A 17205-nucleotide genomic window follows, 5' to 3' on the forward strand; every position below is an offset into this window, starting at 1 on the left:
TTAATTCACAGATTACTTATAGTCCTACCTGAGGTTACATTTGGCTTTACACATGTATGCAGTGTTTTCCATTTTTTACCCCTTCTGGTAGGCTACTTTCAATATGCCCTTCTAGATTTTACTCACTTTTATTTGAGACAGTAAATGCAAACCCTCTAAGTTTGGCATTGATTCTGAATAAACTACAGATGACCAAGGTGAACAGGAGATTTATTTAAAAGAAAGGAATAGCATCTCAGTGCAAAGTAAAACAAGGGTCAATTTTATGGATCTAATACCACTAATTAGACTCAACAGAAGTGTAATGGGGTGTTATTATCTCCATGCATTTAAAACCCTACATTATAAATCATTAAACTTCAAGGGTTATATTTACTTATATATTTGTAGTCAGTGGAAAATAGATCCCTAATGCTCTGACTCCCACTGAACTAGCCAGGAACAGCCGTGGGAATGACACATCGGGCAGCTGCCCATGAAGTCCACCAAAGCCTCACAGAACTCCCGCAATGAATTTAAATAAGATTAATTTTAATAAAGAGCATCTCTTCTATGAGGAGAGCCTGGGGGAGCAGGGCCTGTTTAGTCTAGAGAAGGCTGAGAAAGATCTCACCCATACTTATAAACATCTCCCAGGAGGGTGTCAAGAGGATGGTGCCAGCCTCTTCGGTGGTGTCCAGCGACAGGACAAGGAGCAAAGGGCATAAACTAAAACACGAGAAGTTTCACCCCTACATAAGGAGGAACTTCTTTCCTTTGAGGGTGGCAGAGCTCTGGAACAGCTGCACAGGGAGGGTGTGGAGTCTCCCTCTCTGGAGACATTTCAGAGCTACCTGGACGCATCCTCGTGTCACCTGCTCTGGGTGACCTTGTGTGGGCAGGGGGATGGACCGAGTGATCTCCTCCGGTCACTCCAACCCCGACCATTCCGTGATTCACCCCGTTCACGCCGGCCGTCACCGACCGGGGCGGCCCGGGGTGCTCTGACCCTCGGGCGCCTCGGGCCCTCCCTCAGGGGCAGCCCCGCCCCGGGTCCCCGCATGCCGGGACCTCCCTCCGGTGCCGGGCCGCGCTTCCCTTCCTTGCCCGCCGCATTCCCCCTTTTCCGGGTGCCCCGGCGGCGGCGCTCCCCGGAAGCGGTAATGCCTGCCCGGTGATCCAGGAAGCGGATGAGCCTCTCCCGCCCGCCTTCCCCTCCGGAGCGGCGCTGCGGGGACGCGGGGAAGGGGGTGGGGGGAGGTGGGGGGGGGGGCGGCAGCGGCAGCACCACCCCCGGCCCGGCCCGGCCCGGCCTGTCCCGTCCCAGCCCCCGGCCGTGTTCCCATGGCGCCGGCCGGGCGGGGGAGCCGGGGCTGACGACCCCGCCCGCTCATGGACCCCGCCGAGGAGGAGGAGGGCAGGGAGAAGCCCCCCGTGATTTACACCATGGAGAACAAGCCCATCGTGACCTGTGAGTGTCCCCGTCGCCGCGGCTCTTCGGGCTGGGGGTCCGGCCGGTGCCCCTGCGGGCCCGGGGCGAGGCGGGAGGGGGTGGCTGCTTTTGGGGGGCTCCCGCAGCTCCGGGTGGGGACAGGGCGCCTGCAAAGGGGATCTGATGACGGGGTTTGCCTCTTCACTGCTCCCCCCCACCTTTCTAATGGCAGTGGGCAAACTTGGGGGTGTTTCTGTAGTAAATAACAAGCCGAATGTCGTGCTCAGAGGTGTTTAGGGGAAGAGGGTAAAATACGAGAATAAATCGTGAATCCCAAACTTCCTGCCAGCGAGCTTTGTGTGGCTTTGCTGGTGCTAAGAGAAGTTGCGAGGAGGCATCCTCTGCGGCGATCCCACTGATGCATTCCCACTGACATTATCATTTAATCTTTAACTGCTGTGCTTTGGTTCCATCCCTGAGACAGTTTAGTTAACCAGAACTGGATCTCGTGCTTCCAGCGATGAATTAGTCCTTTCAGGTTTCACAGACAGGCAGGTGGTCCTGATGTAAAACGTGAGCCCCCCCCTGCTCTTACAGGTATAGAGGGATGCACTCAAAGTTCGCTTAAAACAAGCACGTGGACTAGGCTGGGCATTAGGAAGCATTTCTTTAACGGGAGAATGAAGAGGCTCCTTAGAGAGGTGTCTGTCTGTCCCAAGTCTGGCCGTGTCTTAAGAGATACTTGGACAGTGCCCTTAACATGCTGTAACTTTTGGTCAGCCTTGAAGTGGTCATGTAGCTGGACCAGATGATCCTGGTAGGTTCCTTCCAACTGGAATAGTCTTTTTTATTTCAGCTAATCTATAATGCTGTCAATAAAAAGGTAAAGTGAATGAGATCAGCATACAGAGTTCTGCTTTTTCTTTTTAACAAAAGGCAGCCAGGGACTGGTCTGAGTCAGGCCAGTAGTATCTCTACCAGAAGTATCTCTACTGATGATGTTACAAAATACATATTTGCACTTTATCACCAGAACACTGGGAATGCTTTATGTGCCTGTGAAATAGAAACTTGTTTCACAGTTCTGTGTCGTCTTATTATGGAGTAAGCATTTCTTGGTGATTAAGGTCTTAGACGTTGCTTAGAGAAAGTATCCAACTGTAACCTTGTAGCTGTATAATTGTTGAGCTCTGCGTGTATGTTTTCTCAACTGCTTTATAAATGTCCTTTTTTCTGTCTCAAACTTTTTTTCCTTTTTTTGAATGCAGTTCATAAGCTGAAGTGAACAGGATCTGTACTGAATCTTCTCTACTCACTTATTTAAAGAATTTTGAAATCCATTTTACTTTAGATTTAAAGAAATGTGTGAAAAATGCACATTTCAGAAAAATATGCATATCAGAAATATCTGGAGGATGTAGTTTATGGTGTTAATGCTACTGTTCAGGCTGTGGGGGCTGGTTTTTTAGATTTTCTGGCTTTATGTGTATTCAGAATTGGAAAGTCTTCATGTGTGCAGCAGGGGGACTTGGTGGTGTGGGTCAGTCTTCTCAGTTCCTGTGTGATTTGAATAAGTAACATTTTAGTCTGTTGAAGTACACAAAGTTTTACCTCAGGGTAGATCCTTGGACTTTTTATTAGTAGATGCTGAAAAGAACTCTGGTCTCTGTACAAGGAAATTCTCAAAATTCCAAAGACAAAATTTAACCAGATTTCAATCAAGCCCAGTTGTCTGATATTGAAAACAGTATTAATTTTGCATAGTGAGTGAGCATACATTATGATTGTAAAATGTTTTGTTTTTATCCCCATCCAGTATGGTAGCAGCAGACTTAAAGATGAGATAAGAGGTGAGCATTACGTGTCATTTGTGTGCCTCACTCCTGGACTGAGGGAATAATTTCTAGTGCTCTGGACAAGCACAGCAGTACTATCTTTACTGGTATGGACTAGAGTGGCTTGGTCTGAGACAGCCTAATTCAGAAGTTAAAGTTAATTCAGCAAAAGTGCTCAGAGATTACCTCTTTGGTGAATGTAGTAAGGGTGACTTGCTACACTTTAAATCAAAATGTTTGATTTCAATGGGGAATACATTTTACTGTAATTGCTTTAGTTTCCTTTCTTCTCTGTTCAGAGATGTGAAGTACTTAGAGACTGTAATATTTCAAATAAGGGCATGCACCAATAATGACTTTCTTGAAGGAAAGCTCCTCTAAGCATTATATTCCAGAGATTTATGAAGAGGTGAGGCTTGGCCTTCCAGGGAAAGGATGGACTTGGTTTGTTGCAAAAGACATTAAAAGCCATGGTATTAGAAGCTGCTCAACAAACACAGTTTATCTTTTGTCTGTGGTTCCAGTTTCAGGCAGTTGGAACTGTCTGGGGTAAGTGTCCCACCCAGGAGGTGCACGTAGGGGAAAAGCAGATCTCTGAAGGGATGGCTGAATTCTGATTACATCAAGCAAGAGTGAAGGTTAAGTGAGGGTGCTTTTCAGAACATTAGTATTTCCTTTTGCTACAAGATTTAGATTAATCTCTGTCAGGTAAACTTTTGCATCATGAAATAACTCCTGTTAACTCTTAGGGTTTGTTCTTAATAAAAGAGAACTGAAGAGAGAGTTTTGTTCATAGTGAAACTTCTTTTCAACATTGTGCATACCTGAGTTGTTTTGTAAACAAATGTTTTTACCCACTTGAAATAAATTTGTCAGTGCTCTGGAAGGAATGCTTTGGTAAAGAGAGTTATGCTTTTAAATCTATGAGTTAGTCTGTATTGTAACTGTAGTTATTTGCTGTGTTGGCACAACCCTGAATTCAGCACTCTATGTACAGGCTTTGGCCTGTGGACAAAAATGGCAGGTTCCACATGTCTTAGACATCTGATGCCAGTTGCATTTGCAGTTTTTGTCAGTACTTTTCTCATGTTTGTGCTTTAACTTGATTATTTTGCCCTCAGAAGCTGTGCATAGGAGAATTAGCCTTGATTTTATTGTGCTTGCATCACTGGAAACACCTGTAATTTTAACAGAGAATTTTTAGTTCCGAGAATTCAGCAAGGCATGACAAACTTTCTGGAGACCCTTTCTCTAGGCATACAGACAACCATATTTTCCAAGTGTGGCAAAAGTAGTATATTCACAGAAAGTTGCCGTTCCTTTTTGTGTTTCCCCTTTTTTTAGTATGGCAGCACCCCTGAGTGTTAAATCACTCTTGTCATGTAGGACTGAGTGCCATGATGACTCAATTCCTAATTAATTTGAGCCATATTTTTTACACTGTCAGTTTTACTAGATTGGGAAGTCACTGGGGAGTTTCACTGTCCAGCTGTGGTTCTGCTCTCTCTGGCACGTTACTTTGTGAACTCTCAGTTCAAGTCTGTAGCAATTTATCTGCATTGCTGCCAGACCTGGTAAGCTTACAAAGTGTTTTGAGTCATCTTACAGCTTTCTCACTGCTGTAGAAGGGTTATTTTTAGCATCATTAATTTTTTGGGATTTTTTGCAGAGGCAAATTGAGTGTTTGCGTTAAACATCTTGAACTCGAGTAGTTTCTGTACAATGTTGACTTTACAAAATCTCTAAACCAGTGCAGATTGATTTCCTAGGAAATCCAAACAATGTTTCCTTCTCAGGAATCCTATATGAAGCATTGAGAAAGTCTTTGGAGCTTAAATGTATTGTTGTTGGGTGTATATATCAGCCAAAGAAGTTATCCTTATGTAGCTGATTTACACTTAAATTATTAGCTCTAGCCATATGAAGAGGAGGCTGAAGACAAAAGGCAATTCTGCTAAATGAAGTAATTAACAGTTTTTTCAGAGCTTTCCTAACAAGCTGTTCTTTTGTAATTATCTTCATGCAGTTGTGGAATATTCCATTATCGGCTCGTAGTATCTGTTTATATTGTGTGTTCGCATGTTTGTTCTCACTGTCAATAATCTGTTTTATCACAATGGACTTTATATAATCTTTGGAGAGAATTGCATGCATCATTTTTATCTGGTCCATGTTCAGAATGTTCTGTGATGCAGCAACAGAAAAACCATCAGCAAAAGCTTTGTAGGCCCAAGAATAGAAAATGTTTCCAATTATCTACAGCAGGAACAGAAAGGTTAATAAAAGTAAGGGGTGGGGAGGAATTTTGCATCTTTTTCTGGTGAAAACAAATACTTGCAGTTAAGAATATTGTTCTGGGACTAGAGGGGCTTAAGAATATTGTTCTGGGACTAGAGGAGTTTGATTCAAAAGTTCTTCTGTTACTAGTAGATAGATGTAATAAAAAATGTGCTGGCAAGAAGCGGGATGTAGCCCAAGTGATTAGAATGATTTGCTGCTAGTGAGACCATTTAACAACTATATCCTATAAATGCATTTTCCCTGTTCTCAACCAGAACTGCTCCCTGCATTGTAAGTCATCACTGTTGTGTACTTGATACATTATTCTGTGTTTAAATATTTGATTACACATGTCAAGAGAAGTAGTGGCATATACTTGTTAGTATTAACCTGTTTTACAGATTTAAAAGTGCAACATTAAAGTTTTGCTAAAAGGATTTTCTTCTAGTGAATCAGTTACGGTTTTTACATAGCAATTTAGCTGTGTTGTGTTTTGGTTTTTAGACCTCTTTTGAACATGAATTTGAGTTGGGTGAGAGGACTACTTTTAAAAGACGTAAATATAAAAACCTCACCAAAACTTCAGGTAGATCCACTTCTTACAGGCTGGTGATTTAAGAAAAAATATTCACAGTAGAACTTTTTACTAGTAGAAAAATAAGTGGTGTCAGAAAGGTTAGCTGTAAGTGATACTTCAGGATAAAACCCAAACAAAACTACCCTGAATTGTAGTCTTGGCCCTGCCTTCTTTTAAAGGTATTCAAAGCCTTTTATCTCAGTTGACTGGGCTTGTCATTGGTATCAAAGGAAAATATTTGTCTTCTTTAGTCATCTGACCTGAGGAGTTTTTGTTTTAAACTGCCTGTGTAGTTAGTGGGTTAGGATAATTTCCTCTAGAGGAAAAAAAATCACTGTGGTATATTTAGATGCTACAGTGACAAAGCCTGTAAGCATCTAATAAGTTTGGAAACTGTTAGGAAAAAAAATAGATTATTGGGGATTTTGGTGGTTTGAGACAGGCATGAACCTAAAAAATGTCAGTATTTTATGGTTCTTTGGTATTAGATGGCTGCTACAAAGAGTGCATGTTTCCCTTGGAAGTCCTGGTTAGATGGTCATTCTGGTTTTTATTGTTCCTGTACAAATTTAGAGTAGAACAAGTGTCCTAGATAGGGAAAGAGGGAAAGCAGGAAGGCTGCACTGATTTGATCTACCAGAATGTCAGTAAGAAGGACAAGGAGGAAAGAATCACAGAACTCTTTGCATTGGAAAAGACTTTAGAGATCGTCCAGTTCCAAACCCCTGACACAGGCAGGGACACCTTCCACATCCAACCTGACCTTCAACATTTCCAGGGATGGGGCAGCCACAGCTTCCCTGGGCACCCTGTGCCAGGGCCTCACCACACTCACAGGGAAGAATTTCTTCCTGATGTTTAAATCTCTCCTCTTTCATCTTAAAGCCATTGTCCCTTGTTCTGTCACTCCAGGCCCTTGTACAAAGTCCATCTCCAGCTCTCTTGGAGCAACTGCAGGCACTGGAAGGGGCTCTAAGGTCCCTTCTCCAGGCTGAACAACCCCAGCTCTCAGCTCCTCTCCATAGCAGAGGTGCCCCAGCACTCTGAGCATCTTTGTGTCCCTCTTCTGGTCCCATTCCAGCTGGTTGATGTTGTTCTCATGTTGAGGACCCCAGGGCTGGAGGCTGCTCTGCAGGTGGGGTCTCACCTGGGCAGGGCAGAGGGGCAGAATCCCCCCTCTCCTGCTGCCCACGATGCCTTGCATGCAGCCCAGGATGCCTTTGGGTTTAGGAGCTGTGAGGGCACATGGCCTGGCCATGTTGAGCTTCTCTTCCACCAACACCCCCAATTCCTTCTCCTCAGGGCTGCTCTCCTTCCATTCTCCACCCACAGCATGTGAAGTGTTTAGATAAGTACCAAAGGCCCTACCCTTTGAACTTTGTCATGTGGAAAGAAAGGAAACAAGTGCTTTGTTCTTCTCTTTCTCCCGGGGTATTTCTTTTTAACGTCTATCACTTGAACATTACTGCTTTCAGTTGTTGTGTGTTAGTACTTCATGTGCAGAAGCACCCTGTACTTGGTGCTGTATCACTGAAAGAGCTACTGAGTTCTTTCTGTATTTGTGGGCTGTCTGTTGACATCTGGATGGGGAGCAGATTAATTCAGACATACATGGTTTACAGGCTGAGGTAGGTGCTCCTAGAGTTTACCAGACTCTAATGTTACTCCCTAGTTATCATCTCTATGGGATGTTTAGGTCTTATTTGCTTTTGGTTCTGAAAGATGAAAACCCTTCTCTAGATGGCTTCTTGATTTTAATTATGATAGCATTCCAGAATTACTTTTCCTTCCTATATCCACATCCTTCCTTGTCCTTTTCAAGTTGTGGCTGATAATCATTTACTCTCTGGCCTCATTACTGACAGCCACAGAATGGTTTGGGTTGGGTGTTAATGTTGAGACCAATCCACTGAATTGAATTTGCTGTGATACGGTTGAGTCGTCATCTTTCTTTTTTTTTTTTTCCTTTTTTTTTTTGTGTTTATTTTGGTTTTCTAAAACACCTCAAACAAAACAATCTCCTCACCAACTCGCAAAAAATTACAAAAAATCCTACAACAAAATCTTTGAAGCAATTCTCAGACTTTTGTGCAGACGTTTTGGGTTTACTCCTAAGTTTGAATTCCAGGGTTACTTGGGGTTTTGGAATGTTTCATTTTAAATTCATAGAATTCAGTCAGATACAAGCAAAAATTCCTGTAGTGGTGTTGTTCGTTTTTTCACCTTTATTTCTTTTTTATTCTCCATCTTATTTTTTTCCTTTTTTTTTTTTTTTTTTAATATTTTGGAAAGTAGCTCATAGGTACACCAACTACTGAGGCATCATATATATAGAAAATGAGACTTCTGCCATGCTTGAGGTCTGTTGTGTGGTAGGAAACTTGCTCAACACTACTCCAGAAATAGTGATCTTTTGGGACTTTATGTTCTCTTATTTGTACAGGTTGTGCTTGCCTGCTTGCTGTGAGGTGCTCCTCTCCCTCCCTGCAGCCCAGCAGCACCCAGTTCACAATTTATTGTGCATATTTCCAGGCTGACAACCCTTACAATTCCTTGATGTACTTACTGGTCTCAGGGTTGGTCCTCTGTCAGTGCTGTGCTGGTGTTGCCTGCTGATAACTTCACTTTTAGTGTTCTTGGCTTGATCAGCTCAAACATGCTGATTACAGTAGATACAGGGTCCAGTTGAGCAGAACATGAAATGTTGCAGCCCTTTGGATGTTGGAAATACATGGTAGCAGCTTTAGTCTGCGTTCAAAGACAGCCAATATATTTCACATTGAAGGTCTGTTATCACTTTTCTTCTAATCCTAGGGGGCTGTGTTGCCTTGATCATAAAAACACATTCTTATGTGTATTTGATATGCCCTCAAAACCAATGCAGGAGGAAAAGCTGACTGGTTTTAAAATGAATATACCCGTTTTAAGCTGATAATGTGATGTGTCTGTCTGGAATAGCAGGGTGCTTACACATTATCCTTTAGTTCCTCTGTATTCAGTAGCAGTCCTTTTTACTTAAAATGTTGAATCCTGGAATATTTTTGTGGCATACAGTGAATTTTTAGGTGCAGAAAAAATACATTGCTATGATACAGAGATAAAATATGTGGCTTGTTCTTTCCAGCAGATTTTGAGCTCACAGACTCTCATTTTGATGTGGTCATTGTGCTGATGCTAAGTTACTAAGCCATGTTTCACCCTCTGTGGGCAGTAATGAGTTGCAAATCAATAGACTGTTCTTGGTTTGGCTCACAGAGGTGTAACTTGGTATAAAACAGCATTAACAATATGACTAACACTTGTTTCAGTATTCATTCGGGGCATTTGTTTGTGGTCTTAAATAGCATTTGGTATGGTACACTTAATTCAGATGGGATGAAGGTGAAGGATCAAGCATAAAGTACTTTTATGGAGAAATAGGGCTAAAGTATTAATTGTTTTTGTTTTGGCTTTTAGCTGTTTTATGAAATTGCATTGTTGAAGAATAGCTAATGTGGTCAGGCATCAGAAGAGCTGTTTTTGCTTGTTCTTGCACTAAATCAGACTTGTAAACTTTAATTTTTTAGTATACTTTATTGTGTGGTGACAGTATTGTGCTAGTGCTGGTCATCAAAATACTGTATGTGCAAATAATAATATACATGAGAAAATTGGGGAAAAGAGAGTGGACTAGAAAAAGATTTCTAAGATGAACTAAAGAAGGATAAAGGAAGCTGGAGGCAATGCCTGGCTTTGTGTCTTGATGTGAGATTGGGGGGTGGGAGGGAGAAGAAAGAATGTCAGATACTTCTTCAGCTGCAGCTTCCAGTTCCACAGGAAGGTGAGAAGAGCTTCCCTTTCTGGTGTGCAGAATGATTGTGAAAAGGAAAACCACCAGGAAATAGCAGAATTGCCTATAAGGCTGTTAAAATCTTAGTTAATGTCTTGTCCTTGTCATAGACTCCTTGTACCTAAGAGAATTTAAGAATTGTTGTTGAAGGGTTGCTGGTAATGTATTTTTTTCATGTGCTAGACACTCCATTTTGTCCCAACTTGTGTATAAGGAGCTCTTGCAGTGGTGTTGTATTTAATGTAGGTGTTTGGGACCTGCATTGTGTTAAAAGACCTCATATTTCTGAAGACTTCAAGAGCAGTGTTGTATTCTTGTGTTTTTGTATTAACAACAGCCCCAGATAAAGAGGAGAGAGGAATGATGTCCAGTAAAGCACAAAGCGTGCTAAACCAAATTTTCTCAGGGTAGGACCAGCTACAGAAGGATAGGAACCACTCTCTACCCAGTCTTCTGGTTTGGGAAGTCTAAATTCTGGAGTATTTTTAAATTTTATTTTATTTCACTTTTTTAACCAATGACTCCAGCTAAGGAGCTGCTTGTTTTGTTTTTGGAGTTGGACCAGCTTTATAATACTCTTTTCGGTATATGGATTATGTTGCTCTGTGGAAAATCACAATAGGAAGTTTGTAACAGTGTATGTATTATGTGCCTGCTTAAAAGTCTTGTATTAAGTCTTGAGAGTGATTTAAAAAAATCTAGTTCCATGCTGGACTCCAGTTTCCACATAGTAGACAAAATTAAATGTTCTTAATAACAGCAGACCATTAGTAGAATGGCATATTAACATATATTCTATAATTTGCACATGCTAATATATGAATGCCTTTCATTTTTAGGTGCTGGAGATCAGAATTTATTTACTTCCTTGTATCCTACACTTTCTCAGCAGCTTCCTAGAGAACCCATGGAATGGAGGAGGTAAACTTACGTTATATTCTGTGATACTGTTTCAATGTCCATTTTTTGACTTGAGTAAATATGTATTTGTTGTGTTCTGAGGAGTTTTTACCATAAATTGAGTTGAACAGAGGAACTGATTTGAAGAAATTGGAGAAACTAGATAATCAAAGTGGATGTTGTGCACTTCAGGATGATCTTTTCAACCCTTCAACTTTGCCTAAAGAAAAATTATAGTAATGCTGCGTTCCTCCTCTTGATTTTGTGGTTTTGCAGATTTGTCTTGGTACTTTGTACAAGTACAAAGTACTTTGATGTACTTTGGCAGCTGTTTTCAGAAAGTGATATGCTTTCTTCTCAGTGAGGATATAGGTAGACCTCACATGGAATTAGATATACTTCCCTTCAGAAAGCTTGGTATGGCACTGTTTTGTGATTGCAAAAAAATATTTGGGGAATTCTCTTATTTGGTATTTTCTACTTGTCCTAGAGATACAGAAGATCTTTTAATGGAAGAAAGCTGAAGAGCTTCTAGCTTCTGTTCTTCAAAAAGGAGCTTTTATCTTATTTCAAGCAATACCAAATTTTATTTGACTTTATACAAACTGCAGTGAGTGTAGTTTGTGGGCTTCCAGTACCAGAGTATTTCACTTTATTTCTCTTCCCCACAACACATGTTCATTTTTCTGTTCTGTCCACTAATTTCAGTTTTTAAACTCTGTAGGTCTTATGGCCGTGCTCCGAAGATGATTCACCTGGAATCCAACTTTGTGCAGTTTAAAGAGGAGCTACTACCCAAAGAGGGGAATAAAGCCCTTTTGACTTTTCCCTTCCTTCATATTTATTGGACAGAATGTTGTGTAAGTACTCAGAAAAACTCAAGTTTTAAAAATAAATTGTTCACATAAGCATGGAAAGCAAATGAAAATAACAGACAGCACAAACAGAAAGTCAAAACAATTAAGTCTGTGTTGCATAAGCATGCATACCTGATATATTGCTGGAAACAAAACTTACCTTGAGCACTTCATTCCAAAAGTAGTATCTTTGTTTGTAATGTTACTTGACACTAAGAGGACAGGCATTTGAATAACCTGTTTCCAGTACTTTGTCACAAAAAGGCTCAGGATCTTACAGTGATACTGGAGTGGCACAAGGCACTTTCTTCGTAACACAGAAATGTGGCCAGGCTAGTTCAGTTATGATCTGTTGTTGCACTCAAATCTGAAGATATGCACTTTTCCCTTTAGTTCCATCTTCTCTGTATGTCAAGTACTGGTGGATGTCAGCAGTTTAACGGGGCAAGATTTGGAATGTCTTAATCCTGTTTATCTCCAGTTCACTGCCTTTTGGTTTGCCTCTGTTGTGAATTAATTATCCACTTGAAGGACACAGGCGACATCTGATCTGTGACCAGCCAAAAAGAACAGCCTTAAGAATTATCTGAATATATCTGTGTAACATCAACCCAGAAGCAAAATAATTTCAAACAATGCTTCTGCTTTTTTTAAAAAAATATATTTATGAAAAAGCTTTTAAACAGGTTGAGATTTGAGCAGTACAGAAGGTGCAAATATCACACTTCTGTTACTATGTGAAAATAAAAGAGTTTGGCTTTGTAATTTCAAACATGTTTTTATTGTAAAGCTCTAGAAGGTGTAAAATAAAGATCTTAAATGATGTTTAAAAATCTTAATTTCAGTCATCTAAAGAATGATAATGTACCAAATACTATATTTGCTGTTAACCAAAATACTGGAAATTAATTAAATTAAAATATTAGAGTTTCACTATGCTTTACCTCATTTAATTTTTTTCAGTAAGTGAACTTACTGTCACTAATTCCATTTGATATGTCTTTCTGTTTGCCTTCTTTTGGAACAAAACTTGCCTTTTGAAATCATTCAGAATGTTTGATTTGATGATTCACACTTCTCATCCCAGGACACGGAAGTGTACAAAACCACAGTCAAGGATGACATCACCAAGTGGCAGAACGTTCTCAAAGCTCACAGCTCAGTGGACTGGCTGATTGTGGTGGTTGAGAGTGATGCCAAGAAAAAGAACAAAACCAATATCCTTCCCCGAACCTCTATCGTAGATAAAATAAGGAATGACTTCTGTAACAAGCAAAGTGACAGGTGAGCATTCTTGGGCTTGCAAACATTTTCATCTTTTGACCAGTGTGATAAATTCAGCTCCATATGCAAGACATTTAAAGACTTCCCTTGATATCCAGCATTCAGACTGGTGGCTCGGTAAGATCTGTGCTTTGAAGGAGGCTGGTACAAAGAATAAAGGGAGAAACTTTATTTTCAGTTCTTCCTGGGTTTTGTGGCAGCTTTGAAATGTGTTTCAAATAGTTTTTGAATATCTCCTCCTGGCTAAGAGAGGTTTAAGGGGAACAGTGTGATGATAATCAGCTTTTAGACCTTCAGGGTTTTTTGTTTGCTTAGGAGCTTGCAAAAATCTTACCAGAGTTACAGGTATTGGGAGTGAAGTTAGTAGGGAATATGAAGCCAATAGGGCTGATTTTTTGCCATTGTACTTTCTGCTGGTCACTTAATCACCTTTCCACTCTGAGACAATTGACATGAGTCCAGTTTCTTCAGATGTTTTTATTCTAAGGAAATAGTAATGAATGTATGAAACTGTTTTCACTTTCATTAAAGCAAACAAAACAGGGGTTTCTAACCAGAAATAGTGTTTTATGTGGATGAGAGACCTTCCTGTCTTTGGAGATATCATTAATTTTCTGGACATTAATAAATTGTGATAGAAACCTGTGTAAGGAAGATGCTCTGAAAAAGTTGATTTATTTGTGAATCAGTGGGATCTGTTTATTTTCTGAGAAAAGCAGGGGGAGTTTTAGCAAATAGGATGTGTAAAACCAGATTGAGATATTTCAAGAATATATTATGGATGATTATTTCAAGTGAGATAAATATATCTATCTATATAGATAGATATATTGATATAGATATCTAATCAGGATCTAATAGATCCTGATTTGTAATTTTTATATTCTTTACCAGGAGTAGCTATATTTGCTGTTCTGCTGATTTGTATTGCTAGGCAGACTTTTCTTTTCTAGGCTAATTTCTAGGATTTTCTACAGCATTATTTATATTTAAGTAGTTAGAATAATGTATCCATTATTTGCTTCCAAAAAAAATAAAAGATTTTGAGTACTTATTCTGGGTAAAACACTTAACTCTTCTCATAAACTATATCACGTGAAAAAGTTTTTTAAAAGCTACCAAGCCCCAGCCAAAAAAAAAAAACAACCCAAAACCCCAACATAGCTGCCTCCAAACAAACAAACATAACCCTCAACCTTGTTTTATTTTACTCTGATTAACGTGCAAGAAAAACTAAATATTGTTCACTCTGGATTTGTCAGGAATGCACACTATTCAACTGGGCATTTATATGTGAATTATATGTTTTCCTCCTCAAATTCAATTTTATCAATCTCTTTACAGATGTGTGGTACTTTCCGACCCTTTGAAAGACTCTTCCCGTTCTCAGGAATCTTGGAATGCCTTCCTGACCAAACTCAGGACATTGCTTCTCATGTCCTTTACCAAAAACTTAGGCAAGTTTGAAGATGACATGAGAACTCTGAGAGAGAAAAGGACTGAGCCAGGATGGAGCTTCTGTGAATACTTCATGGTCCAGGTAAGAGTCTCTTGATATTGAAGAAAATACTTGAGTCCTAGTTTTAAAAATGATGCTTTTTTGTTGTGGTTTGATTTCTGGTACTTCTAATATTCTGATTATTCTTTGAGGGCTGAGGGGGGAATTATGGAGACTGGTTTAAAAGCAGGTTTGAGTCCTTTCAATACAGTTAATGCAGTAATACAGTAATACAGTGTTAAAAAAGCAGAATCTCTTCAGGCTTGTCAAAGTTTTATGAAGCTCAATTGGAGCAAACAAATTGCATTTAAAAAGTGTTTTAGTAGTTGATCTTGGATTTGGGGTAAATGTCCCATTACTGTGCATACACACTCTAACTCACAATTGGTATTTAATATGAATGCTCTGTTTTCTTTGTTCAGATTGTTCTCAGTATTTATGGAGGTGATGTTTAGAAAAGTGTCTATTTTGAAGTAATCCATATAGAGAGTGCCATGAGTTCTATTTTTTATGTAGTTATAAATACAAATTTGTTTTAGCTGTTTTAGAGAAAAGCAAGAACTTCTTGTTTGATAAAATCAAAGATCTCAATTCCTTTGGAATTTTCTTGTCCCTGTACAGTGCTGATCTCTACTCCACCACATCCTCATGTCTCCTTTGACTGCATGTGCTGTCTTTTGCATAGGGTGTATCTAATTTTGAGGCCTTTTCTACTTAGCAGTTTGGCTTTGTGTACAAAAAACCCTTTTATGATGTGCTACAACTGATGCCTTCATGGTGTAAGCTGAGAGGAAATCATGAATACTATGGGAGATGAGTCTTCAGCATTTATTAATTTATTTATTTAAATTCAAACTTTTGATAGATTTATGACCAATATCTTGTAGTGAATCAGGATTTGGACACACATTAGAATTTACTGGCAGAGCTGTACGAAATTTCTTTTTGTGAACCTCCCTGGGTTGGGAAGAAATCTGCTCCAATGGCAGGTTTTTATTTATGTGTGAAATTAAAATTAGAAAAAAAAATAGCTCTGTGGATGGATGGGGATAATACTGTAATAGGCTGTAATACCAGACATGAATAATGTCAATAATTACAAAATAATAACAAATAATGTTCCCTGTATTGCTTGTGTGCCAAAAGGAAGAGCTGGCCTTTGTCTTTGAGATGCTGCAGCAGTTTGAGGATGCCCTGGTGCAGTATGATGAGCTGGATGCCTTGTTCTCTCAATACGTTGTCAACTTTGGGGCTGGTGGTAAGTGTCTGGAAAGGTGAACTAAATGTTGAGTGCAGGGATTCCTGCACTGTGCTGAGCAGTCCTGTGCTTTGGGCAGTCACAGGGAGGCTGCAGCAGGCAGCTTGTGCTCTTGTTTTATGCTGTGTGCAAACACAAGTGTCCATCAATTACAGTCTTACCAAAATTTTGTTTCTCGTCTCTGAGGCTTAGAAGCAATTTTTAATGAAAACCTGTGTTTTGCTCTAATGGGATGATTGTTACAACCAGAACCCTGAGCTGTGAAATGACACAAGTATTGATCTGGCTGAGATACAGCTGCTGTTTTTACAGCTGACTGCTAGGTTTTTTCAGTTAAGAGCTTTCTGGAAAAGTGCATTCAGTGTTGCCTCAAATTACACAAGATGTTTGGTAATCACTCCAAAACTTAGTAGAAATAGGTGCTTAATCTGCACTACAGAAGATTTAACTTCCTTTTCAAGAAAAATTACTGTGCAAGAAGTATCAAATAGCTTTAGACTGTTTTTATGAGCTAAAGCACATGCTGTTATGTAACAGCTTTAATGAGCTATGTTTTATGAATCTGGTGAAAATACAGTGCAGGAGGAATTGCAGTGAAACAGATTTGTGCTGACTGAACCCAGTGCAATACCTGGAAGTGGGGGCACATCCTTGATGGCTGAATAAGAAATACTTAAGCAGATAAAGCTTGTTTGTTTTGAACTTCAGGTAGGCTTAATTGCTAATAAATAAACTACAGACAGGTTGTCACTATACTGATAACAAACATAGAATTTAGACTAAATGCCTATGGGAATTGAATGTGAAATTCAGTTAATCTTACTTCTCTGTGGAATTTCTGGTGGTTTTGTGGTTTGCTTTTTGAAGTTAAGTCATTTATCCATGTGATAAACTTGGGAAGGATTAAGGCAGCTCAGATCTCTGGAGGGAGGATGAAGAGGTTTTCCTAGAAAGCAGTGGTTGATTCTTGGATATTAACTTTGTTTATTTAGATGGTGCAAACTGGCTGACGTTTTTTTGCCAGCCAGTGAGAAGTTGGAATGGCTTAATTCTGCGGAAACCAATAGACATGGAGAAGAGAGAGCTGATTCAGAACCAAGAGGCGACGCTGCTGGACCTGCGTAGTTACCTGTTCTCTCGGCAGTGCACCTTGTTAATCTTCCTGCAGAGGCCATGGGAGGTTTCCCAGCGAGCACTGGAGCTTCTTCACAACTGTGTGCAGGAACTCAAGCTGCTGGAAGTGAGTCAGTGTCATCTATTCCACTATGTGAATCTAATGAGATGTTTCAAATTTAGCTGTTGCTGACCAGCATTCAATAAGCACTGGCTGGGAGTTATCAAAATGATGCTGTAATAACAATTGTGCTGCACATAATTGTGTCATCATGAGGATGTCTTTGGCAAGAAATTTGGAGACATCACATCTGGGAACCAAATCTGTTTAGTTAAACTGTTTTAGTATTCACCTGGAAAGTT

At 40.0% G+C, this 17205-nt stretch overlaps 1 protein-coding gene across 1 annotated transcript in view; it reads left to right on the plus strand.

Moving 5' to 3' along the window:
* The first annotated feature begins 1253 nt into the window (after positions 1–1253).
* Positions 1254–17205, plus strand: part of TRAPPC10 (trafficking protein particle complex subunit 10) — a 37905-nt gene continuing 21953 nt past the window's right edge. The window contains exons 1-7 of the mRNA XM_058854416.1: positions 1254–1450; positions 10772–10853; positions 11557–11692; positions 12777–12973; positions 14318–14513; positions 15618–15729; positions 16722–16969. Of these exons, the coding sequence (XP_058710399.1) occupies positions 1372–1450; positions 10772–10853; positions 11557–11692; positions 12777–12973; positions 14318–14513; positions 15618–15729; positions 16722–16969 (1050 nt within the window). The 5' untranslated portion in view covers positions 1254–1371. The remainder of the gene's footprint in view (positions 1451–10771; positions 10854–11556; positions 11693–12776; positions 12974–14317; positions 14514–15617; positions 15730–16721; positions 16970–17205) is intronic.

This window comes from Poecile atricapillus, chromosome 1 (assembly GCF_030490865.1).
Source record: "Poecile atricapillus isolate bPoeAtr1 chromosome 1, bPoeAtr1.hap1, whole genome shotgun sequence".
NCBI lineage: Eukaryota > Metazoa > Chordata > Aves > Passeriformes > Paridae > Poecile > Poecile atricapillus.